Raw genomic sequence first — 26,823 nt, 5'->3', positions numbered from 1 at the left:
TTCCTGAGTGCTAGGAAGGCTACAGTCTCACATAAACTCCCCTCCTGCACACCAGACACTCCTGAGGTCCTATTAGAGATTTATCAGCCTGATGCCATCCTCTCTAAAACATACACCCTCTTGTTGGGGGTGGGGCAGATTTGAAGCTATCCATTTATTCAACAAATACCCATTTATTGAACATCTATTATTTTTAAAATTAATTTTTAGTGGAGTATAGTTGCTTTACAATGTTGTGTTAGTTCCTGCTGTACAGCAAAGTGAATCAGCTATACGTATACATATATCCTGTCTTTTTTGGATTTCCCTTCCCATTTAGGTCACCACAGAGCATCGAGTAGAGTTCCCTGTGCTATACAATAGGTTCTCATTAGTTATCTGTTTTATACATAGTAGTGTATATATGTCAATCCCAATCTCCCAATTCATCCCCCCACCTGCTTTCCCCCCTTGGTGTCCATAAATTTGTTCTCTACATCTGTGTCTCTATTTCTGCTTTGCAAATAAGATCATCTGTATCATTTTTCTAGACTCCACATATAAGTGATATTATAGGATATTTGTTTTTCTATTTCTGACTTATTTCACTCTGTGTGACGATCTCTAGGTCCATCCACGTCTCTGCAGATGCCACAATCAAGACACTATGCTGGGTCCTAGAAGTTTGTCTTTGCCTGTAAGGAGTTCACAGTCTACTCAGTTATTAAGTGTTTGGAGAACCTCAGTGTGTTGGGGAGAGGGTTGGGGGAGAAAAGAGGATACATTTTGATAAAGAAGAAGAAAGAAGGATACCAATTCCTAGGCCAGGGAGGAGGAAGTGGGGTGAGGGGAGCTCACTCAGAGAAGACAAATTTGTCTGATTTCACCAGCTGCCCATTAAGCCATGTCCACACAGGCCCTACAGTGGACAGACAGCGATACTAGCTACTTCCGCAGCTCCAGAAACACACTTGTGTAAATTAGGTCACAGAACTTCAAACAGACACTCAGAAATCCCCACATAGAAGAAAGCACATTGGTTTCGTTTGGTTTGGTTTGGTTTTTTGGAGTATAATTGCTCTACAATGTTGTGTTAGTTTCTGCTGTGCAATGAAGTGAATCGGCTATATGTATACATGGATCCCCTCCCTCTTAGACCTCCCTCCCACCCGCCGCATCTCACCCATCTAGGTTGTCACAGAGCACTGAGCTGAGCTCCCTGTTTTTTATCATACTCCAAGCTTCTGAGTATCATCTACTGAAATACTGAAATAAATGACTGAGAAAATCAGCCCATTTCATGGTCCCATTTGCCCCCATTGTTTGCCTCCCTCCCTTTCTTCATGCTCTCACATTTTGAGGTCAATTTCCCCTCAGTGATGATCCAGGGGAGTGAAACAAAATTTTCCAAGCCTGGAGATTACTTGTCTCTAATTCCATCTTTTTACGGTCCTCTTTTTTGGCTGCAGTCCCTTCCATGCCTCAAATCCCCACCAAGGAAACTGGCAGCCCCGTCAGGAGGCTTCCCCCATGGCAGACACTTTGGGCTCTTTGCAGGACCGTTAAGGTGACTAGGCCCCACCCCCTTAATTTCTGAAGCCCAGTGAGGGGGCAGGTAAGAGTGAATACTCCAGCTACGGACCAGATCCAGCTTCCTTTCTGCATTTCCTTTGTGGGGTACACTTGCATGCATATATATATATATATAGATATATATATATACATATATATATATACACACACACACACACACACACACACACACACACCATATTTAAGGAAAGAATAAGAGCCTTGTCACTTGAAGTGAGGCCTGCAGAATAGTAGCAAGGGCACCAGCTAGGAGCTTATTAGAAATGCAAATTCTCAGGCCTCACCAGACCAACTGAATCAGAATCTGCACATTAACAAGAGCCATCATTACCAGCCAATCCCACCTCCCCATCCTTCACCGAACATCCTCGTGATTCACATGCACTTCTTGATGACAGCAGGGGATTAAAAACAGCTCCTGCTCTTCTCTCTCCCCATCTGACACTCAGATGAAGGGCCACCTGCTCCATGTGCTATCTTTTCTATCTCCATTTTGGAGTTATATTTCTTGGAGCCTGAAGAAGAAGCTCTTGCCTTGACTTCACCAAGGATGCCTCCTATATCATTAATAGAGGGATGCTTTGGGTCATTGGTGACCAAGCCATTTGCAGATCAGCACCTTTATTTATCAACCTCATGCTTCTATAGCTCATGCCCTGTGTCCCTCACCTGCCACACTATACACCAACTGGCACTAGTATCAGTTCTCACCTAACAAGCTCTGTCACGAAAAATATCCTTTTATTTATTATCCACTTGTTGAATCATTATGGTAGGCCAAATATTATGCTATACACTTGTCCTCTAGCTGAGAGCTTGTAGGTAAGACTGTACAGTCCTAATGTAGAGCCCTTGTGTTAGTCAGCGTTCTCCAGAGAAACAGAACAAATAGGACATGAATATATGGAGAAAAAGATTTATTATAAGGGATTGGCTCAGGTGGGTACAGAGACTGGGAGTTCCATATCTGTAGTGTGGACCAGTAGGCTTAAGAGCCAGGAGAGCCAGTGGTACAGATAGAGTCCAAAGGCGTCCTGTTGGAGAATTCCCTATGACTCAGGAGAGGGTGGGTCTTTTCATTCTACTCAGGCCTTCAAAGGATTAGATGAGGCCCACCCACATTATGGAGGACAATCTGCTTTACTGATTAAAATATTAATCTTATCCAAAAACAACCCCCACACAGAATAATATTTGACCAAATATCTAGGCATTCCATGGTCCAGCCAAGTTGACACATAAAATCAGTCATCACAGCCCTTATTACAAACTCATAATGGGAGGAGAGGAGAGGCACAAGGTAGGGAAAGCAGAGCTGCAGCAAAGGTAATAGACATGAGTTGCTGTGGCCTTCCTGACCATGCCAACACTTTGGCCTTCTGCAACATCCTTGGTCTACCTTTGTCCCGTTATCAGTGCCATCATGGAAGACAGGACTCAGTAGCATGTCATTCCATCCAGAAAAGAACAGGCCAGACAGAAGTGACAAGAGTTTCTTTATCAGCCCTCTCTCCACCCAGTCCTAGGCACCCCTGACATCTAGCCACTCAAGAACTGATCCCAGGCCCATATGCCCTTCTTGACACAGCCAGCTCAAATCAGGAGTTTAATAATCCTTCAGAACAGGTGTGAGTTTTCCCAGTGGAGAGTCATAGGTCAAGACCGAGGAAAGGACAGAGAAGCCACAAGTCAGAGAGCTCTCTGGGTGACCAGGTCAGTTTAGGGCAACCCTGGAGATATCCGAGCTAGGCCCAAACCTCCTAGGTATCTAGACTGAACCAGCTCCTGGACCTGCGCTGGGGTGGGATCCACAATGGGCTTCTGAAGACTGATGTCAACCCCCCTTCCCAAGTCCTCTTTCCTTCCTCTCCATCTTACTTCTCACTCCCAACCCCATTTTTGTCCCCAGCAAATTTGACTTCTTTTTCTCCTCTTTGATATGATAATTTCTCTGTAGTTATTGGCCAAATCTCCCCAGCTCCACTGCCCTACCAGGTCCTGCACGCCTAACTTCACATTCTCTAGACCACAGTGTTAGTGGCCTGTGGTATTCACACCCCTCCACACATGCAGTCCTGATCCTGTGTCCACACAGCTTCCACGGGCACAACCTCCTTTTGCTTCTGACCAGTTAGTGATGAATGACTCAGGAGGACCATCATCTTCTCTCTATCCACTTTCTACCCTTGAGCCTTTCACCTCGTGGTCTAGCAGAGTCTGCAGTTCCATCTACCTATGGTGTCCCTGACAATGTGGTTATTTAAGCTGCTGAGTGTCTGTGGGTTCCAGGAGAAAGACATGGTGCTACTATCCTAAGGGTCTGGCAAACAACCCCTTGACTTATAAAACAAATACCTGAATTATAAACGTGTCAGGGACACAAGAACAGATACTATAAATGTTTATTATCCTTCCTTTCCCCCTTTTGCTGAAGAGAGGAAGTGCCTTTGGCTACTCAGATTTCCTCTCCTCCAAAGCGCAAAGGAGAGAGCCAATCAAGCCTTGGCTTTCTTGTGTAGCATAAAGAGACCAAGATATTTACGGAAGGTGTGCTGGTGATGAATGGAGAGAACGGGCAAAACTTCAAGGCTGTGGTAGGCTGAGAAAAATACTGAGAAAAAGATGATGTTAAGAGGCAGTGCTATGGTTTATAATTTGAATCCCCCTTTGGTATCTTTATCTTTCAGTTAAGGTTAGAATGGTTTATGAGGACTTCAGGCTGTTAGTGTTGTGTGTTCTTGAATGTGAAACCACATGAGACCATATACCACATGGTTCCCCACTTACTTGTTACATTTTTTAAATACTTGAAAATGCACAGAAACTCTACTAAATTAATGGTACCTCACCTAAAATCTTACAGAAAAGCAAAAACATGAATACGAATTCAAAGCCTCACATTGCTAATCCACTGACCCAGTTGACCTCAGGTGCCAAGCATTTCATGAAGCCTCTTTCTAGCTTTGGGTGACAATGCACACCACAGGTTCTGATGGTAGCCGACATTTGGGGCATCCCTTTACTGGCTATGAACCTCTCCTTAATGGGACTGACTAGCCATGAACTTTATATTGCTAACAAGCATCCCCAAAATTATACTTTTCTTTTTAGATGGTTTGAAGAAAAACAATTGGGGAAAAACATGTGAACAAGGACGTAAAAGTGGTAGATGTTACCCTGCAAATTCTGAGAAAATACTTAATAAAGTTATACAAGACGGTCTCTTAGATATTCATTGCAGAAAAGAGCCAAGAACTGTTTTATCTCAAATTGTCACACATCCTCCTTTGATCATAATTAACCTGCAACTATTAATATTTCTTGACCGTTCTTAAGAACTAGAAAATAAATATGCTACCTACAAAGAACCCCATATTAGACTAAGATAAATGAAATAAATAAAGGGAGAAAACCACAAATACATAAAATTCTAGGATCTTGAATAACAAAGAGGCAAATGAGTAAATATAATCCAGGACAACAACCATACACGAAAGTAGAAAACAGAGAAAAATCACTTAATATTCTCCAAATAATCTTGTAATACTTTGGAAAATAAGTTATTGAGAGCAGAAACACATGCTCTAAATATTCACTTGACTAGTTTATTTCACTCTGCCTAGACACTGTTCTATATTTAGAACCAATTTACTGCTGTTGACTTTACAGCTCATATATTTTTTTTGGTTTGCAACAAATACATTTGGCAGATTCCAACATCCTCAAATGCACAGTATTTTCTTGGTACCTATGAAATGCAATTATAGGTAGGGCATTAGTGGTTCATCATAATTCTCTGAAAAAGATGAGTTTCTCTGCAATACACACTTCATAAACCTCCACTGCAGTAGACCTATTCATCACATGTTCCTCCTCATAAAAATATAAGCTTGGTCCTACAACCTAAAGTAAATCTGGATAAGCCTAAGACAAAATTAGAGAGTGAACCAAGAAGAAATGGTAGAACTTCCATGATGGGAGACAATTTAGATGACGTTGACTCCAATCTACATATAACAGTAATAACAACAACAAAATAAACACAATTTTTAAGTACCCAAATATCTTTTTATTTTCTGATTTACATGTTCATGGTAACCAAGTATGGAAAAAATAAAAAGTGTTTCCTATAAATATTTTTACCTCCCTAGACATTATATCCTAAATATTTTACCTCAATGTTCTTTCAAAGTTGCCATTGTAAGGTTGTTCCATAACTGATAAGGGCCAATCCCCAACTGCTGAACATTTAGGTTGTTTCCAACTGTTACTATTATAAACTTTTTGGTGATATATAGTCTTATACGTGTATATTCTTGCGCACTTGTATGATTTTGCCTGAGGATACATTGCAGAAACAGGATTGCCGAGTCAGAGGGAGACCCCTGGTTAGACTTTTGATCTATACTGCCAAACGACTTCACAGAAAACTTGAATCAATTTACATATCCTCCAGCAGCATATACATGCCACCTCTTTATGTATTCACCAGCCTTGGGTGTCATTCTCTTCATCTTTGCCAATTTGACAAGCCAAAGGTTGCATCTTGTTTAATTTGATTTTTTTTACTCCAATATTCATTGGCCCTTTATTTACTTGTAAATTTTCTATACTCTTTATATATTTTCTTTTGTTTTAATTATTATTCTTGTTAATCAGAAAGCACCATTATGTATAAAAGATAATAACCTTCTTGACCATTTTTCACAATATATGTGACTTTTTTAGTCAATATATCAATCATTTTCTTTACGGTTTTCTTCATTTGCTTTTATATTTTCAGAGTCTTTTTTTTTTTCAAACAGTAACCAACTATCTAAATGCCATATATTGACTACTTCATCTTTCCCCATTGCCACTTATCATATACTAAATCCTTACATATGTAGCATAGGTTCAGTGGCTGAGATTCCTGTTCCGGATCATTGATTCTTGCACTGATGCTATACTGCTTTAATAAATTTATAATACATGTTAACATATATTAGCACAATTATCCTGTCATTCTTTTTAAATTATTAGCTATTCTCCCCAACTAAATTTTGAATATAACTGCTATAATCACTCTGTCATGTTCCCAATTCAAAAATGCTATTGGAGGGGCTTCCCTGGTGGCGCAGTGGTTGAGAATCCGCCTGCCGATGCAGGAGACACGGGTTCGTGCCCTGGTCCGGGAAGATCCCACATGCCGTGGAGCAACTAAGCCCGTGAGCCATGGCCGCTAGGCCTGCGCGTCCGGAGCCTGTGCTCCGCAATGGGAGAGGCCACAACAGTGAGAGGCCCGCATACCGCAAAAAAAAAAAAAAAAAAAATGCTATTGGAATTACTATAAGCATATTAAATTGAGAAGATCTAACATCTTTATGATACAGAGCTTCCCACCCTAGACCATGAGCTGTTTCCCCATTTTTCTTCTTTTATGTTTCTCAGCAAGTAATAGGAAGACCTTTTTTTCATAAAGGTCTTCCCATTACTGGACACTTTATAGTTTTTGTTGTCCTTGTGAAAAGGATATTTTCCATCATATTTTCTAAGTAGTTACAGCTGGTACCTGATAGAATTTTTATGAGCCTAATAATTCATTGAATACTCTTCACAGGAACACACTATTCCACTTTTATCATCACCTAGGTGTTTGAATTTCCTTAGTGACTATTTCTAGACAAGGAGGGGAAAGGACTGCTGCTACACACAGACCATCTTGTGCCGGTATTGTGTGTCAGATAGGATCAAAAAGATAATATCTATGTAGCATTTTATAAATTTTAACTTTTTTTTCCCTTATATTACCTCATCTGTTATTCACAAAACCATCTAAAGTGGACAGGATGCTCTAGACTAATCGAGCTTATTATTCTTATCATCTTAAAGATGAGAAAACTGAAATTAAGATCTGAATCACTCACTTAGAGAGTCTGATAAAAGTGCAGACTTCTGGGCCCCATCGCAGACCTACTTCCTTGGAATCTAGGGGTGGGATGTGAAACCAGGGACTCTGTGTTTTTTAAACTAGCTTCCCCAACCTAAATGCCCGTCAACAGATGAATGGATAAAGGAGTTGTGGTACATACATACAGTGGAATATTACTCAGCCATAAAAAGGAACAAAATTGGGTCATTTGTAGAGATGTGGATGGATCTAGAGACTGTCATACAGAGTGAAGTAAGTCAGAAAGAGAAAAACAAATATCGTTTATTAACGCATATATAAGGAACCTAGAAAAATGGTACAGATGAACTGGTTTGCAGGGCCGAAATAGAGGCACAGATGTAGAGAACAAACATGGACACCAAGGGTAGAAAGCGGTGGGGTGTGGGGGTGGGGGTGGGATGAATTGGGAGATTGGGATTGACATGTATACAGTGATGTGTATAAAATGGATAACTAATAAGAACCTGTTGTATAAAAAAATAAATAAAATTCTAAAATTAAAAAAAAAAAATCTAGCTTCCCCTGGTGACTGCCGTGAAACGTCGATTTCACCAAGTCAAGGTCAAGGCTGAAAATAAAAGTTTCTGCCTCTAAATTAGGTATTTATTCCACCATACCTCAATGGCAGCTTAATTATTATGAGTTTCTAGCAATGTATGAACGTCACTGAAGGAGATGACTTTTTTTTTTTAAGTATCTCTTTATACAGAGGATCATGCAAAAAGCACACCCTAGTTTGCAGATCACACATCTCAATGTGCAGACTTCACTTATAATTCAGTCACTGCTTCCCAAAGTCCTAATCAAAAGACAGCTCCCCTGTACTCTGTAGTTCATGCCAGGGAGCCTGGCTACTATGGCTTATATGGCCACAGTGAACCTCAGGACACGTTGCCAGTGGTCCTGCCCCACTGATGGAGTCTGGCAGCCCAGTAGCTGGTGAAAGTTGCCTGGAAAATTGGCAGAGTACCCCAAACACTGATCCCACCCAGGGAAGCCACATTTCCATGGCATCCCCTCGTAAAAGGTAGGCCAGCTTTAGTGTAGGACACCATAGCTGATGAACTCATCCTACCACTACTACTACCATCCAGAAAAGTTCATAGTGACCCTTTGGGAAAGGCCAAAGACTCATCTGGAGAAAATACATGCCTCAGAGAAAACCTCTGCTTTAGTTGGAATTTAATTCACTTTTCAGTCACTCAACCAATATTTATGGAGCCACATGCCAGGCCCATGCTAGATCTTGGTACATGAAGATAAATAGCACACAGCACGTTAAGGCCCAATGGGCAAGTCAGCATGGAAAGACACTTAAGGTAGTTGGAGGACATCAAGGAGGCATTACAAAAGTGAATTTTCTAGATTATGGAAGTTTTCCAGGCTGACAGGTGTGGGGAAAGCATTCCAGAATTTCTTTTCCAGATTTCCAGCAGGAACAACTTAAGCAAAGGCATTGTGAGTATAACAGATTACAAGAAGTTTGGATTGTAGGAGGGTAAAAAATAGGAGAGATCTGGACAGGTAAACCAGAGGCCAGATTACAAGGACATTGTACACTCTTGGAAAGTATTTGAATTTTATCTGGGAGATGATTGGGGGCCACAGCTACGTTAAGCCTGAGAAATGAATGAGCCTGGAGAAATGAATGTTGATTAGGAGACTTTGCAATTGACAATGTTGGGGGTTGCCTGAGGACAGTTATGGCAAAGAGGAGTCCGAGTATCTAGAGATACTTAGTAGGTAGAATTGGCAGGATGTAGAGACCAAATGAATGTTGAGGAAGAAAGGGTGAGGCCAAGCAAGACTCTAAAATCCCAGGATGTGAATGTCATGGAATCGTGGCTCTGTCTTTGGTTTGGCCTCATCCCTAGCCAGTTCCATAGGTCCTGGAACTACACAGGCTCCTCCCCTTCCTCTTGCCTTTCACCCCCCCTTCCTTCTCCTCCTCCCTCATCAAACTAGTACCGACAAGGGTAGACCTTTCCTGAACACCCACCCCATACCCAACTTCATTCCAGCAAGCTCTGTTCCCAAAAGTATTGTTAAGAAGCCATTTGCTCACTGATGTCACCTTATATTTGTGTTAGCTTTCTTGTACACAAATATTATATTCATGATCTGCTTTCCTCCTCAAACTTCCAGTGAGAACTGAGAACGCAGGGAAGATGTAACTTGCTCAAATCCCAGAGTTTGTTCACAGTGAGTTCAGGCCTCCAGCCAGTTCTTCTGCCCTAAAATCTGGGGTGGTTACACTACAGACTAAACAAACAACTACAAACTAAATCCCCGTCACAATAGACATACCTAAGGAAAAAAGAAACATGGCAGAGGTACGTTACCCTGTTCAAAAGGAACTCTTGTTACTGTAGGACGAATATACACACCTAATGAAAGAAAACCCTCAGCTCAGTGTCCTAATGGATTCTCAGGGAGACTGTTTGGTTTTCCCCTCAGTCTTTGTTCTATGGAAACAGGACCTCACACCAGTACATCAAATAAGAGACTTGCCTGAACAACTTTTATTTCACACACACACACACACACACATATACACACGCGCGCGTGCTGCTGCTTAGGAAACAAGAGGCATTCTCTGCAAAGAAAGGAAATGAGCTGGCTGAGGGGGGCTGGTGTAGATGCATGAGGTTTTCAAGCCGCCTTAACAGGAACACGTAAGCTGGAAGGATGAAACCCCACCAGGAAGGAATTTACCACCATTCCTATTTATGAAAGTGTATTATCTATTTCTCGTTTCATTCTGTTTTCTAGCTTATTTTAATTTGAGGGACATGTCATCCCAGATGCCTCTGAGTTGCTTCCTCATAAAATGAACATGCACATTTGTGAGGCTTAACCCACGTCACAACACACACAAGCAGCTCCTAAGAGCGGACCCTGGTGCTAGGTGAGTCACAGTCCCAGATGGATCTTCTAGAAAGGAGGAGGAGCAGGTGACGAAGGTCAGTTCAGAGAGGGCAAAGGTCAGTGAACACTGCTGAAGATACTCAGTCAGCAAGCATGACAAGGGTAAGAATTGAGATTTTTCATTTAAATTCTCCTTTTTTTGCAGCACCCCAGACATAGACAAACTGTAGTGATGATTACCCCTGACTTTGGAACAGCTAGTAAAGAGTTTTTATACCCCTTTAGGATAAAGACAATACGTTTATCTTCCAGGTGAGGGAGAAACGTAATGACTTACCCAACATCTCACCAAATGAGTAGATAGCTAATTATGGACTTGAATTCGGACGTGAAGAAAAATTATCTGGAACTTGGTTATAAGGCCGAGAACGTGCAACTGTCCAGGCTAAGGCAGTGTTCAACACCCTTCCCCCGAGGCTTAGTAATCTAGGGTAACTTATCTTTGTCTGATTCTGCTATTAACTGAATGTTTAGATTCTCTGAAGTTACATGTTAACTTGTAAATCTTGTTGGGTCAAGATGCAAATAATTCCTGTTTAGCAGAAAGGAGAACACCAAAAGTTATCTTTTCCATAGGACAACAACCAGTTTTCCATTGAACTTAGCCATCTTATTCTAACATTTTGCTTTTGAAGTACCTATAAATGCCCAGTTCTTCAAAATGCTCTTTGAACAAGATTTATCATCTTACTGATTCTCTCATTAATGAGTTAATAAATCTTTGACATAACATCATTCTATATTTGCATGGGGCCATGTTTTTAACTTAATTAAAATTGTATTTCTTCCTAGATATGGGGACATATGTATATGTATAACTGATTCACTTTGTTGTAAAGGAGAAAATAACACACTATTGTAAAACAGTTATACTCCAATAAAGATATTTTTTTTAAAAAAATTGTATTTCTTCCTATGTCTATAAATCTAGTGTTTCTTCCTCCCAAATAGTACCTAGGATGGTACTAAAGGTACTATTAGTACCTTTAGTACCATCCTAGTACCTTTAGGATGAGACATAGCCAGGTATGCCTCATCCTACCTGCCAAATACAGTACGTTTGACATGAGTGATGCAGACAGCTGGCTATGTGCTGGGAACGGCGGGGCACTGGGAGGCTTCCTCTTAACTGACCTGGCATTTCCGCCAGGCCGGTTCTCAGGATCCATCAGATATTCATCACGTCGGCTCCAAAAGATTGCTCTTGGTGGAGGAGATGGCCAGTCTACCACCCAACAAGGCAGGGGCTGTGAACCAGGTTCCTATTGCTGCTGATGGGCTAGACTGATGGTCTGAGCTGGCTTACAGGGAATGACCAACACTTCCTTATCCAGGTTTGCAAATGACATGCAGTTTCATGAGGTGACTGAAATGCTGAGAGCAGGGAGAGGGGGCAGGCTCACGTCCTACGGGACACTTTCTCTCTGGGTGAAAGCAACTGACCCTCAGGAGAGCAAACCCACGACTTCAACTTCATTAGCACCTCACTCCAGCTCATAAAATTAACCATCCAATCTGCACCAAGAACAAACACAAGGAAGCCAAGAGCTTAATGGATTTGGAGAGGAAGGCCTTCAGTTTACATACTTAACAAGCCACTGACAACTTTTCAGGCTTTATTGAGAGAACCATGTGAGCCATTAGTAGGTCATTTGACCCATTCTCTTTAAAACCTCTCTGAGCTCAAAAAAAAAACACTCTAACAGCTCCAAGAATAGAAGGTGATCTGGGATTTTAGCCTGACCACTGTCTGCCAGGCAGGTTTGCTGGCTGCAGGTACTTCCCAGCAGTTAGCGTCTGGCCAGGATGCTTCAAGCTGAAGCTCTGCACATTTCGAAGGACCTCCTTCTGCCTGAGTTGCCCCTGGGGCTTCATTTCTGTTCTGTGGATTCAGCAACTACTACGTACTCCAAGAACTGTGTTGTGTGCAGTGTGGGGTATGGGGTATGGAGATTCTGTCCTCAAGGACCTACCTGTTCAGTCAGAGACACAAGACATTGATCTAAATAGCTACCATTCAGGGTAGAAAGTGACCAGTAATTCACAAATATTATAAATTTGTTGTGCCATTTCATGTGCACTGGGTATACAGGGGAGAGCAAGACAGACTGTCCCTGGTCTTAGAAGAGGTTCAATAAGCATTTGTTGAGGAGGGGAAATAACAACTTCTCAGCACCTACTATGGGCCAGGCTGTGTGCCAGGCATTTTCTCATTTAACGTCCTCCTCACAAGTATTCTCTTTGATGGGTGATGTGCTCCCCATTTTTAACAAATAGGGAAAGGGGGGCTCAGAGGTGTTAGGTGACTTTCCCAAGGTCATTCAGACAGTGAATAGCAAAGATAGGATTCAAACGCAGAACCATCTGACTTAAAAGATCCCTCTCTCTCAACATCTCTACATTTCCTATGACCATTTTGAGAGCATACCTTCCTTCTATGCTGATCTGACTAATTCATTTCCAAACTGAGGAGCCTCATAGAGCCCAGGTTGGCAAGCGATAAGGCATCCATTGCTAGTCCAAGATAAGGACTCACAAAGCCATTTGCATATTCCACAATGTGTGAGTAATGCTTGGATCTGTCTCTGGCTGTCTGACCCTTGATGTTCTCAGTCATCAACTGTGTGATCCACTTATCTTCCTTCTGATAAAATGGGAGAATCAAAGGGCAGAGAAGAGAGAATACAAGTGATTTCCAGAGATGGGGGCACGAGGGCACCGCACTGTTCCCTCAGGATTCCTCCAGCAGGGCTGGTCCAACAGCATAGGCAGCAAAGCTGAAAGCTGACCTGGCTTCCACCCCAAAAACCTCATCCTCCCTCCTCTCACTATGCTGCCTTAACGCAGGTAAATTATTTTAGTTCCTTCTCTTTCGAAGAATTCAGGACTTTCATAGTTTAACAAAGAATAAAGGCTGTATTAGTGAGTCGGGTGGGCCTGAGCCTACATGCCCCGTCTCCCCCAGTGCACCCTGGGTAATTCTTGGCCATCCTCGGGACACAGCTCAGGCATGTCCTCCAGAAAGCCTTCTCTGACCACACTCCAGCAGCGCGCGTGTGCACGTGCAGTGGTGCCCCTTCTGAAAGCTCCCACCCCCATCCACACTGCCGCCAGCAGGGCGCTCACTGCACCGCCTTGTACCCTCCTCTGCACACTCCGTGACAGGACGAGTTGTATGTGGCCTTTACGCTCCCGACACTGAGGGCAGTCCCAGAACCCAATAAACTCTTGAGGGAGGAAGCACAGAGGGAAGGGAAGGCTGGGCTCAGACTCTCAGCCCAACGGCCACTTTTCCCGGGTTGGCACTCGCCTCAGGCCTGGAACAGTTCTCTGCAGTCAGAGCTGCCAAGGGAGAAAAGGGTGAGGCCTGAGGCAAAGCAGGCTGGAAGGAGTGTTTGTTCTCTAAGAAAACTCAAACAAGAGCTTCAGGGCTCCAGTGACAAAGGTCAGAGCCATCACTTTGGAAATTCTGCAGGGCCCAGTGGGGCCGTGAGGATGAGTCAGTTTCTAGTACTCACTCCACAGATGGCCCTGGGCCTCTAAGTCGGGGGACCATCCAAGGGGGTGTCCAGAACAGCTGCCCCTAACCTGTAAGTACTGGGCTCACTAGAGGCAGGAAATTCCATGTTGTAATGGCTGGCTTTCTTCCCTTCATTCCTGATCCATGTCTAGGTGGTGAATTAGCCATTAAAGAAACCATTTAGGCAGATTTTAGGAACATCTGACTGGGCTCCAAAGAGGAAAATATAACAGGACGAAGAGATCGGGGCTGCGCCATCTCACCTTCATTTCCATTGCTAGCCTGGCTTATGAAAGGAAGTAAAAATGTTTAGACACCCCTCTTCGGTGATGTCACTAGCGTTGGATGGAGCTGGGTTCACCCCTTAAAAACACACATGTAAAAGCTCATCTGTGCAGCTGCTGCCATGTTATCAAGCTGAACACACGTTGATCTGAGTAGATTAGAAAACTTGTTCCCGGTGTCTGGGAAGGCAGTGCTTTTAAACAAGTGCTTTTCAAAGAAAGAGCCATTAAGAAGCACTTTGCATACATGTAGGCCCTGAACCTGAAAACAAATAAAAGTCAGATCAGTACCAAAGCAGCAACCCTGGGCGGCAGACTAGAGAATTTGGCTGGCATATTTTAGAGATACGGTTATAAAAGGTTGCTATTCCATTTACCTTTCGTTTCCTGCACAGCTACTGGTAGGAGAAATCAAAAATCATTTTTATGTTGCACTTGCACATTTGTATTGAAATATAGTTGACTCACAGTAATGTGTTACTTTTAGGGGTACAGTATAGTAATTCAGTTATTTTTTCTGATTATATTTCATTATAGGGTATAAGATAGTGAATGTAAATCCCTGCATTTGTACATCTTTCAATCAACTAGGAAAAATCACATTCTCCTTCATATTTTACTTTCTTTTTCCAAAAAGAGATTAAATTTTTGTGGAAATTTAAATCTGCTCTTTCCATTCACCAAGAGAATCATATTACTCTTGCCTTCGATCGATTTGTTCGATCTCAGTTTCGTTTCAAGTTGAGACTTTATTTCATTTCCAGCCATGTAAAGAGCAGCTGGTATCCCTCTATTACCTCTCACTTTTGGACATCGTTGCTTGGCAAGGCAATAAGCCTGCTGAGTAAATCAAACTCTCTACTTTTCACTCTATATATGCCCTTCGGGTATGTGAGATGAAACCCATATACAACACCTCCTTCTGCAACTAAGGTTCAAACTGTAATGAATCAGTTGAGCTAAAGCACAGAGATATTTAATAAAAACACTTTTTGAAATAAATGTTAAGCCCTTCGCATTTCATTATTAGCTTTGCCTTATACACTATAACATAGGCAGGTGGGTTAATATTCTTTGTTTTCAGGGTCTTTTAACATTTTGATGACAAATAAAAGCCGAGAGATTTCTAACAGAAAGGTTGCTTACATGAGTCTATATCCCGAAAGGTGGCTCAAACCAAATGAAAGAAGAAAATAAACTAACCAAGAAAGAGTCCAGCATCCTTTTCCTTCAGGAGCTTGATATTACAGGGCCTAATAATCAGGATCAATGAACAGCCCACTGAATGCCCTAGTGGCACCAACAGTATCCACCTCGGTTGAGAAATTTGGACTTGGCTCAGCCCATCTGCTCTCACTGTAGCCCAAGGTTGCCTTTCATTTGGCAAGCATGCTGTCAACTTGGTTTAGAATATACATGGGTGAGGCATATGCTTGTCCTTGCTGCCCAAGGAGATGTTGGCATAGAGAAACGTGAAGACTCCTGATTGAAGCTTGCATTTACAGACTCTCCTCTTTTCTCTTCTCCCCTAGTTACTGTGACAGTGGGAGGCAAGCAACACTTGCTCGGACTTTATGACACCGCAGGACAGGTACATTTTTCTTACCTTGATTCATTAAGAGTTTGGGGGGGGCGGGCGGGAAGAATGATCCATTTGGCTATGCATATGGGGACTACCGGTACAGATAGTACCTCCTCTGATCAACTGGGGCAAATGTATTGTCTACCTAAACGACAACCAAAATATTCTGAATGTCTTAAAAATATTTTTAATCACAGAAAACTAAATCATTACAGGATTCAAGGTGTTGATAGGCAAAGAACCATTCTTTTTTTTTTTTTTCTGTACGAGGGCCTCTCTCTCACTGTTGTGGCCTCTCCCGTTGCGGAGCACAGGCTCCGGACGCGCAGGCTCAGCGGCCATGGCTCACGGGCCCAGCTGCTCCGCGGCATGTGGGATCTTCCCGGACCGGGGCATGAACCTGTGTCCCCTGCATTGGCAGGCGGACTCTCAACCACTGCGCCACCAAGGAAGCCCCACCATTCATTTATTGATTGATGATTATCACTAACCAAAATAACGTATTTGGCCAAGAGTTCCAATTTCTTCCTACACATACCAAATCCAGATCCAGGATTACTGAGTTAATTTCATAAATTTTAGTTTCACCCATTATTTTTTTTCATGTTATATTCTTTGCCTGCTCTTTATTTGAATTGCCTAACAAGCTGTGGAAAGGTACAAAAAGAGATAGGGGATGGGGATCAAGGAGTAGGAAGAAGATGGATTGTTCGAAGGAAGAAAATCCAGGATCCTGGATGTTTTCCCAAAGTCAGGGTCAACCCCTGAATAACTGGGATTAACTCTAAATTCTCCACGATTCCTGAAATATGCTCATTCTGTCAGAAATATTTCTTCAAGCTGGAGAACCTGGCCAAACAATAATGTAAGGCAATGGACTGGAACCTTCAGTGCTTAATCAGTTAGCACATGCTCTGCTTGGGTGAAAATGCCACTTTATCTTTTTTTCCTTGCATCCCACACTCCACTGCAAAAAGTTTCTAATGTTACAAGTTCATGGGCTAGAGAGGACGTGGTTAAACAACTGATGGTTATGGCCCAATTTCTTCGACAGAGCTTTTGGTACCATACATCCTGGGTCATTTATTTAGGTCAAAATCAGCAGGTTGTTCAGTCTGCCCAAATTCATACATCTTGAGTCCTTTGGAGTGAACATTAGACCATGCTTATTCCCACTGTGAGTTTCCTGGTAATTGTTATTTGTAGTTATGCATTTGTCTAGACTTTTTTCACAATTATCTGGAGATATGTGTTTTTGCTCAATTTGATACCTCTATACTAAAAAAAAAAAAAAAATCATAATAAATAAAATTCTCTCTGGGATTTCTGTGTGCATTTGCAAGAACCACTGTATAAATGTCTGTGGAACATCAAAGTCAGATGTTGGGCAGACCCAGGCAGTGGAGAACTTGGAAAACCTAGCACCAGACTCAAGGTTCCTAAAAGCCTCCAGTTTCCCCTCGCTGGCTGATGGGTATTTTAGCCAACTACTCTCAGGAACTGGAGAGTGGAGGAGACTTCTCACATCAATACCAAGACCCACGACTAGAAAAGGATGCCCACAGATGCCCACATTGGAAAGGCGATTTGGCTCCTTTGAGCTAAGGTACAGGGCTTCAGTGCAGCTCATGCTTGACTGCCCTTCCACCAGAAATAATTCCAGCTGGAGTGATTCAGGCTGGAGTTGCCTACCCTCATTCAATCACACAGTCATTGGGGTGTCCCCATCCATCAGGGACTCACAGCCTAAAAAAAAAGAGTTTACACCCTTTTCCTCCATAATCATTTTTTACTAATATAACCCAGTTTGAAAAATTCAATACAGCAAGGATTATTGCCTGATTCTGAAACCTCTTTCTGTTTCCCTTGCCTTCTAAAAATGCTCTCTGTGCCCCTTGTGCCCACCCAGTTCTCCCCAGTTCTATAGCAATCCAGCACAATTGTTTGCTTCTGTGCATTAACTGCCCCCAGAACAGCCTCCCTGACCGCTATTTAATTTTTAATCCAATAAAACTGCATAAAAGCAGTTTAATTATTCTTTCCCACTGCTCTGTCCTTAGAAAAATTTAATAATACTAGTATAGGAGTTGAGACTCTAAGGCAGAGGAAAAAAAATCTTCAAACTCCACATTGACCCAAACCTCTGACACAGAAGAAAGTGATGAGCACCGATAGAATATAACAACAAATGGGTTATAGATATTTCTTCAATTTAACTTTCACTTTAATGCTTTCCACTAGCTACTTTGAAAGTCCAGAGGTGGACAGCGTTCACAGGGGAGCATAAAGCATGGGGAAAAGAAATCAGAACACGTCTTAAAGCTCCTTATGGGACTAAAATTCTATGATTAGGACCTTTAAAAATGACCTCGAGGGGCTTCCCTGGTGGCGCAGCGGTTGAGAATCCGCCTGCCAATGCAGGCGACGCGGGTTCGTGCCCCGGTCCGGGAAGATCCCACATGCCGCAGAGCGGCTGGGCCCGTGAGCCGTGGCCACTGAGCCTGTGCTCTCGGAGCCTGTGCTCCGCAACGGGAGAGGCCACAACAGTGAGAGGCCCGCGTACCGGGAAAAAAAAAAAAAAGAAAAAAGAAAAAAAGAAATGACCTCGAGAATGCCTAAAAGAACTGGAATAATTAAGCAAAACAATTTGAGGCTAGACCTAAGGGAGACCTCTCAGCAGTAAACGACTGTTAGGTATTGGAATGCATTCCACTGAAGGATGACGCATATGAATAATTCATTTTGTGGAACAGTGGTTCTCAAGCTTGAGCAGGGATCAGAATCACCTGTAGGGCTTGTTAAAACCCAGTCACTGGGCCCCACCTGCAGTGTCGCTGATTCTACACGTCTGGGATGGTGCCTAAGTTTGTTCTTTGTGTGTGTGTTATGCGGGCCTCTCACTGTTGTGGCCTCTCCCGTTGCGGAGCACAGGCTCCGGACATGCAGGCTCAGCGGCCATGGCTCACGGGCCCAGCCGTTCCGCGGCACGTGGGATCTTCCCGGACCGGGGCATGAACCCGTGTCCCCTGCATTGGCAGGCGGACTCTCAACCACTGCGCCACCAAGGAAGCCCCACCATTCATTTATTGATTGATGATTATCACTAACCAAAATAACATATTTGGCCAAGAGTTCCAATTTCTTCCTACACATACCAAATCCAGATCCAGGATTACTGAGTTAATTTCATAAATTTTAGTTTCACCCATTATTTTTTTTCATGTTATATTCTTTGCCTGCTCTTTATTTGAATTGCCTAACAAGCTGTGGAAAGGTACAAAAAGAGATAGGGGATGGGGATCAAGGAGTAGGAAGAAGATGGATTGTTCAAAGGAAGAAAATCCAGGATCCTGGATGTTTTCCCAAAGTCAGGGTCAACCCCTGAATAACTGGGATTAACTCTAAATTCTCCAAGATTCCTGAAATATGCTCATTCTGTCAGAAATATTTCTTCAAGCTGGAGAACCTGGCCAAACAATAATGTAAGGCAATGGACTGGAACCTTCAGTGCTTAATCAGTTAGCACATGCTCTGCTTGGGTGAAAATGCCACTTTATCTTTTTTTCCTTGCATCCCACACTCCACTGCAAAAAGTTTCTAATGTTACAAGTTCATGGGCTAGAGAGGACGTGGTTAAACAACTGATGGTTATGGCCCAATTTCTTCAACAGAGCTTTTGGTACCATACATCCTGGGTCATTTATTTAGGTCAAAATCAGCAGGTTGTTCAGTCTGCCCAAATTCATACATCTTGAGTCCTTTGGAGTGAACATTAGACCATGCTTATTCCCACTGTGAGTTTCCTGGTAATTGTTATTTGTAGTTATGCATTTGTCTAGACTTTTTTCACAATTATCTGGAGATATGTGTTTTTGCTCAATTTGATACCTCTATACTAAAAAAAAAAAAAAAATCATAATAAATAAAATTCTCTCTGGGATTTCTGTGTGCATTTGCAAGAACCACTGTATAAATGTCTGTGGAACATCAAAGTCAGATGTTGGGCAGACCCAGGCAGTGGAGAACTTGGAAAACCTAGCACCAGACTCAAGGCTCCTAAAAGCCTCCAGTTTCCCCTCGCTGGCTGATGGGTATTTTAGCCAACTACTCTCAGGAACTGGAGAGTGGAGGAGACTTCTCACATCAATACCAAGACCCACGACTAGAAAAGGATGCCCACAGATGCCCACATTGGAAAGGCGATTTGGCTCCTTTGAGCTAAGGTACAGGGCTTCAGTGCAGCTCATGCTTGACTGCCCTTCCACCAGAAATAATTCCAGCTGGAATGATTCAGGCTGGAGTTGCCTACCCTCACTCAATCACACAGTCATTGGGGTGTCCCCATCCATCAGGGACTCACAGCCTAAAAAAAAAGAGTTTACACCCCTTTCCTCCATAATCATTTTTTACTAATATAATCCAGTTTGAAAAATTCAATACAGCAAGGATTATTGCCTGATTCTGAAACCTCTTTGTTTCCCTTGCCTTCTAAAAATGCTCTCTGTGCCCCTTGTGCCCACCCAGTTCTCCCCAGTTCTATAGCAATCCAGCACAATTGTTTGCTTCTGTGCATTAACTGCCCCCAGAACAGCCTCCCTGACCTCTATTTAATTTTTAATCCAATAAAACTGCATAAAAGCAGTTTAATTATTCTTTCCCACTGCTCTGTCCTTAGAAAAATTTAATAATACTAGTATAGGAGTTGAGACTCTAAGGCAGAGGAAAAAAAATCTTTAAACTCCACATTGACCCAAACCTCTGACACAGAAGAAAGTGATGAGCACCGATAGAATATAACAACAAATGGGTTATAGATATTTCTTCAATTTAACTTTCACTTTAATGCTTTCCACCAGCTACTTTGAAAGTCCAGAGGTGGACAGCGTTCACAGGGGAGCATAAAGCATGGGGAAAAGAAATCAGAACACGTCTTAAAGCTCCTTATGGGACTAAAATTCTATGATTAGGACCTTTAAAAATGACCTCGAGGGCCTTCCCTGGTGGCGCAGCGGTTGAGAGTCCGCCTGCCGATGCAGGGGACGCGGGTTCGTGCCCCGGTCCGGGAAGATCCCACATGCCGCAGAGCGGCTGGGCCCGTGAGCCATGGCCGCTGAGCCTGCGCGTCCGGAGCCTGTGCTCCGCAACGGGAGAGGCCACAGCAGTGAGAGGCCCGCGTACCGCAAAAAAAAAGAAAAGAAAAAAAGAAATGACCTCGAGAATGCCTAAAAGAACTGGAATAATTAAGCAAAACAATTTGAGGCTAGACCTAAGGGAGACCTCTCAGCAGTAAACGACTGTTAGGTATTGGAATGCATTCCACTGAAGGATGACGCATATGAATAATTCATTTTGTGGAACAGTGGTTCTCAAGCTTGAGCAGGGATCAGAATCACCTGTAGGGCTTGTTAAAACCCAGTCACTGGGCCCCACCTGCAGTGTCGCTGATTCTACACGTCTGGGATGGTGCCTAAGTTTGTTTTTTGTGTGTGTGTTATGCAGGCCTCTCACCGTTGTGGCCTCTCCCGCTGCGGAGCACAGGCTCCGGACGCGCAGGCTCAGCGGCCATGGCTCACAGGCCCAGCCGCTCCGCAGCATGTGGGATCTTCCTGGACCGGGGCACGAACCCGCGTCCCCTGCATCGGCAGGCGGACTCTCAACCACTGCGCCACGAGGGAAGCCCGGTGCCTAAGTATTAAGACTTACATTTCTGACAGGTCTCCCAGTGATGCTGCTGCTGGTCTGTATACCATACTTTGAGAACCACGGTTTTAGAACCTTACCACTCAGAGTCTGGTCCACCAACCAGCAGCATTGCCAGGGACCTTATTAGAAATGCAGAATCTCAGGCTCCATCCCTAGACTACTGAATCTGAAAATGCATTTGAAGAAGATATCCAGGTGATTCGTATGCACATTGAAATTTAAGAATCATGACCCTCGGAGTCTTTGGTGGTTGAAACACTGTTCCTAATGTTAGGAGGATGTGGTGGAAAATAACCATTACCCAAGTTGATTCCCATGGTTCTATGACTCTGCCAATAAGGCTTTGTGACAAATTTAATTTAGAAGCCTTGTCCCAACATTTCCATTCCCAGCCTCAGGGAGGATAATCTAGCCTCCTCAGTTATATTCTAACAAATGTTGCTGGGGACACATGGCTAAGGAAGATCTATAACTAATTCAAAATTACTTATCTGGTCAGAGTTACTAACAAGGAAGAGTGGTGATCTCAAAACCGAATGATTAATCCCTGAGCCACAGAAAAAGAAATAAGTCTCTGAACCTGGCTATAGAGTTAATTAGATTTTCTCACATGAACAAATCAAGGAGCAGTGCCCCTCATCTTTGTCCTGAGCTAACTGTGGCTCAGAGTTAACAAAAACATGCTCCAAGCAGCACATGTGTTCGGAAAGATAAACTGATCTGAACTTGTTATTTCTACCCTCAAAGTCAGCCCTGGACAAAATCATTCGACCTGGTTCCCTCCACTTCGCCACACCTAGTCACCTCGGGCATCACTGCAGCCCCGCCAGCCTCGCCTGAGACACGCCTGCAGCACTGCACGAGCCAGCCAAACATCTGCTGAAGGCAGGTTATAATGAAGTCACGTGCAAACACTGCCAGCACGTGGCAGTTGCTATTAAACATTAGCTCTCTCCCCATGCCACTGAAACAAACTGATACTTGGACTTTGAGAGGAGTCTTTTGAAGACAAAGAGCCTTCAGAACTCTGGTTCATCTGTTGGGTAGAATTCCAAACAGTCGGTTAGGCAATGAAGTGAGCGGTTTTTGTACAGGGTGACTCGGCACGTTACCCACTCGGCTCACATTGGGGAGGCAATAAGGCCTGGTCTATAAACCAAATCTATTTAGGTCCTGCCAAGCCAGCCTGTGCAACTCTTGCCCCTCCTAGTGCATTACGGAGAGTCTCTCTGAAAGGGATTTCTAGAGCTCAGATCTTTGGCTTGACTACAGAGAGTCTGAGAGCTGACTTTTAAACGACATGCTTGCAGGCCAGTTTCTTTAGAGTGTGTCACGAGGGAGAGCAGGAAGCTGGGGTGGGTATACTGCTGCAAGCCTGGGTACTGGGCGGCTAAAGAATGCCAAAGTGGGAGAGGGGCATTTCCCAGGTCACGGCCTTGAACCAGGCATCCTCTCACCCCTCAGCCGACCACCTAGACTGGAACCAGACCCGGTACTAAGACACCTTGTCTCTTTCTCTCGTGGGTCCTGGCCTCCAGGAGCAACGTGGGTAAAACCCTGCTGTGTGTGATTGTGGCCTCTCAGGCCAAACTCCAGGATGGACGTATCTCAAAAGCAACATTTGCAAAAGTGGCAGTTAGCAGCACTACCAGGGAGGAATGAGAATCTCCTGGTGTCAGGAGCCTGGCTTCTCAGCAGGATAAACCCCTGAGTTCTCTGCACACAAGCACTGCTGGATCGGGGTCTGTCTGCTTGTGGCTGAGCACAGAATGGTGTCTGTCACTGAGAAACCACAGCAGCTCAGCTGTCACCAGTGACCATGACAGTCGGGGAGCAGGAAGGCCATCAGCTGTACCCCTCACTCAGCCAGGGCTGCACACCACGCGTCTTCACCTGTCCTGGATTCTGAAACCCTTCTCCTCCCCTCTCCCTGCCCCCTACCCCTGCAAGGGCTGAAGAGAGAGACATAAGAACCAGGCAGGTAGGCAAGTACACCTGGGGTTCATTAATGGCAACCCAGGGCCAACCTGGAAGGACAGGAGACTTCCTCTTTGCTACTGGCTGACCCAGTAGGCCATCTGGATTTGAACCCAGAGAATGTCTCCCTAGCCCATGTTCTTAAACATTATGCTGCACTCCTGCCCTATGTGTGCTGTCCACATTTTCCAAACCAAGCCTGACAGATATGAGTGTACTTATGGGAGAATATGAAAGTGAGAATACCATTAAACCAACAGGGCTTGGAAGTAGAATTCCATTTCCAATTTAACACAGGTATGGGAGTGGGGAGGAGGGAGGGGATGCTCAGTGCCACCCTCTCAAAATGTGGTCCCCGGACCAGCAGTATCAGCACCACCTGGAAACCTGTTACAAATGCAAATTCTCAGACTTCATCCCAGGCCTGCTGCTGAATAAGAATCTGTAGTTGAACAAGATCCCCAGGTAATTCAAATATGCATAAAGTTTGAGAAGGGCTGGTCGGATGGTTTCACTTGCTCACCACCTGTGCCATCGTGATGCAGCTGTTCCAGGCATATTTCGAGCCCAAGGTGTTTGGCCCGTCTGAGGCTGAGGCTGTCCCTGAACTTTTCTTGTTTGATAATCACCCATAGTTACCCCCAGAACAGCAGGTTGACTTCAGACCAAACACTCTCCTGCCTTTGGGGTGAAGTTGGGTGGAAAGCACTCAAAAGCCTACCTTGCCCAAATCCCAACCTCCCCTCCACCCCCATCCCCTCCCCAGCCTCTTTGTCCACTTTAGCCCTTGAAGCCCCCTTTGAGTCACTCTTATAGTCTTCCATTCTCATTTTCAACATTGGAAGGGGCCGCAAATACAAAATAAACCACTGACCCAATCCTCAGAGCCCCTTTATATCATCTCAACATGTGCGCATCCAACCGAGACCCGAAACGTGCCCCGTTGCAAAAAAAAAAAAAAAGTCACCCGAGTTATCAGCTGGTACAAATTCGAGTCCTCTAAACTCCCAGCACCCAGGCCTCAGTCTGAAGGGACATTTACTTTTATTAATCCTGAACCCTCTGCGTGTGTCATAGCTGCAGCCAGTGGCAAACGGGGGCTGAAATGAGCCCGACCAGCCTAGGTGTGAGCCTTCTTTAGAGGTACGTTTGCTCTGTAGTCCTGAGTAAATCATTCAGTGTCTAGACTTGAGCTATGACAGTCACCTGGGGGGCTTGTTAGGACACAGGTGGAGCAACCCCTCCCCCAGAGCCTCAGCTTCAGGAAGGCTGGGTGGCATGGGGCAATGTGCAGCCCTAACAAGCTCGCAGGTGATGCCCGTGCTGAGAGTCGGGACCCTACTTTGGGAGCCACTGCACTCACTGACCTCTAAGACCTCTTCCAGCCTTGAAATTGTATTTTCCCAATTCAGTCAAATAACTATTCTACATTATTCTATTTTCAGAGAGTCTACTAAAAGCAAGAGAAATTTCACCTGTCTCATTTTCACATAACTCGGATTGTTTCCCATATTTTCATTTTTTCCCCCACTAGCTTGCCAATTCTTTTCACCTTATATAGTTCATATAGCATCCTGAATGCTGTATGCTAGACATTCAGTAGGCAATTAATAAATCTTTTTAAATGGAATTATACAGCAGGACTAAGGTTTCCACAGAAGAGAGATCCAGAATACAGAGCAGGATAAAGCCCAATGAAGGACACAGTCAGAAGTCACTCAGCTGGACCTACCAGGAGGGTAAATTATCGAAAAACCAAACTCTTTTCACCTTTCCACCTACAGTTAATCCAGCAACCAGGGGTCTTCCTAACTTTTCCATAATGTGAGCAGAATTCCTTTGAGAGCTTCTAGGTAAAGAATCAAGTAAACATGATCCTTTCAGACTACCAGTTATTTGCTTATCTAGCTGTGACCCAACTTATCTAGTTCTGACATTTCTCTCAACTGTGCTTTTTTTAAGCTTTGAGGTTTTAAATATACAGTGTCTGCTGCCATCTGGTGGTAATTTCTGGTAGATGCAGGCCTAGAGATACGCCTCTCTATAGCTCTGTAGAAATAGATACTATACCCACCCCATGGTCTCTAACATTTCTTTTCGTAGATCCTTGGGTAAAGCCTGAATCCATATTAAGATTCCTGGATAACTGAATTTTCAAGAAAATGCTTAATCTGTCCCTTGAAATTCCGGGCTGAAGCAAATCGTGTGGTCACGATTAAGAGCTAGAGCTGGATTCAAGCTAAATACCCCCATCCTGGTGCTTAATAGCTCTGTAACATTGGTCCAATGCTGAATTTCTCTAAACCTTAACTTCCTCTTCTATGAAACTCAGATGTTGATAGTACCATCTTTTCAGTTGTAGTGTGAGGATTCAACTAGATAATGCATGTAAGAGCTTGAAACAGTGCCTGCCCCCCCCCCCACACACACACCCATAGCCATGGGCACAACTTGACTGAGATGCAATCGTAGGCCTAGCCCAATCAGTTTTTCAGTAATATACTCAACCACAATGACTGATTTTTTTGTGTGTTCTTTCAGTTCACTTTTTAGGATGTTAGGATTTTTCAGCATCCTTACCAGCTTGCATTGAATTTTGCTTAGATTTTGTTAGTATTAGAAGCGGTAATAGTGCCAGCCACGCATACTGAGTCCCTGTGTGCTGGGCGCCTTGAGTAAATGATAGATAAATGCACGGCTACCAACCAGAGATGACCACCCTTGACATTCCAAGGGGCTTCCTCCCCTTGGAAGGGACATACGTGTACGTGGCTGTGTGCACCCCCTTTTTATAAAGACATTATTAGGGTCAATAGAAAGATAGTGAGGTCAATATTTTTAAATATCCATGACCTATTAAGTTGAAAAAAACAAGTGTCACAACAATATGAGCTACATAATCAATTTCTTTTTAAAAGAAATGTGTATGTTATATACCTAAATAAATATTAAAAGTTCGGAAGGATACTGTTACATAGCTGCTTCCTCTGGGAAGAGAGGAAAAACTCTTAGAGATCAGTGCAGGAGGGGAACAAAGTTTTACTTCTAGTCTATGTATTTCCGTAATGTTTGAATTTTTGCAAAGAGCATATATAAATTTTGTAACTTTTTTAAGTGTTAGGACAAGTAGTAAGGACAGACCCTAATAAATGAATTGATATGTTGCCCATGTCTATGTACACATGTATAAGTGTGAACAGATAGATTTGATTGCACCTATGTATGTATGTATAATGTGTGCCTGTATGTAGTGTGTATGTATATAAATTACACAGAGTGTGTATGAACATTTTGTCATACTGTGGTATGTGAGAACATGTGTGTA

At 43.4% G+C, this 26,823-nt stretch overlaps 1 protein-coding gene across 1 annotated transcript in view; it reads left to right on the top strand.

Moving 5' to 3' along the window:
- Positions 1 to 26,823, top strand: part of RHOJ (ras homolog family member J) — an 86,015-nt gene that overhangs the window by 45,871 nt on the left and 13,321 nt on the right. Inside the window, exon 2 of the mRNA XM_059059096.2 lies at positions 15,769 to 15,827. Coding sequence (XP_058915079.1) covers positions 15,769 to 15,827 — 59 coding nt within the window. The remainder of the gene's footprint in view (positions 1 to 15,768; positions 15,828 to 26,823) is intronic.

Source organism: Kogia breviceps, chromosome 3, assembly GCF_026419965.1.
Source record: "Kogia breviceps isolate mKogBre1 chromosome 3, mKogBre1 haplotype 1, whole genome shotgun sequence".
Taxonomy (NCBI): domain Eukaryota; kingdom Metazoa; phylum Chordata; class Mammalia; order Artiodactyla; family Physeteridae; genus Kogia; species Kogia breviceps.
This window is presented reverse-complemented; position numbering and strand designations above follow the sequence as displayed.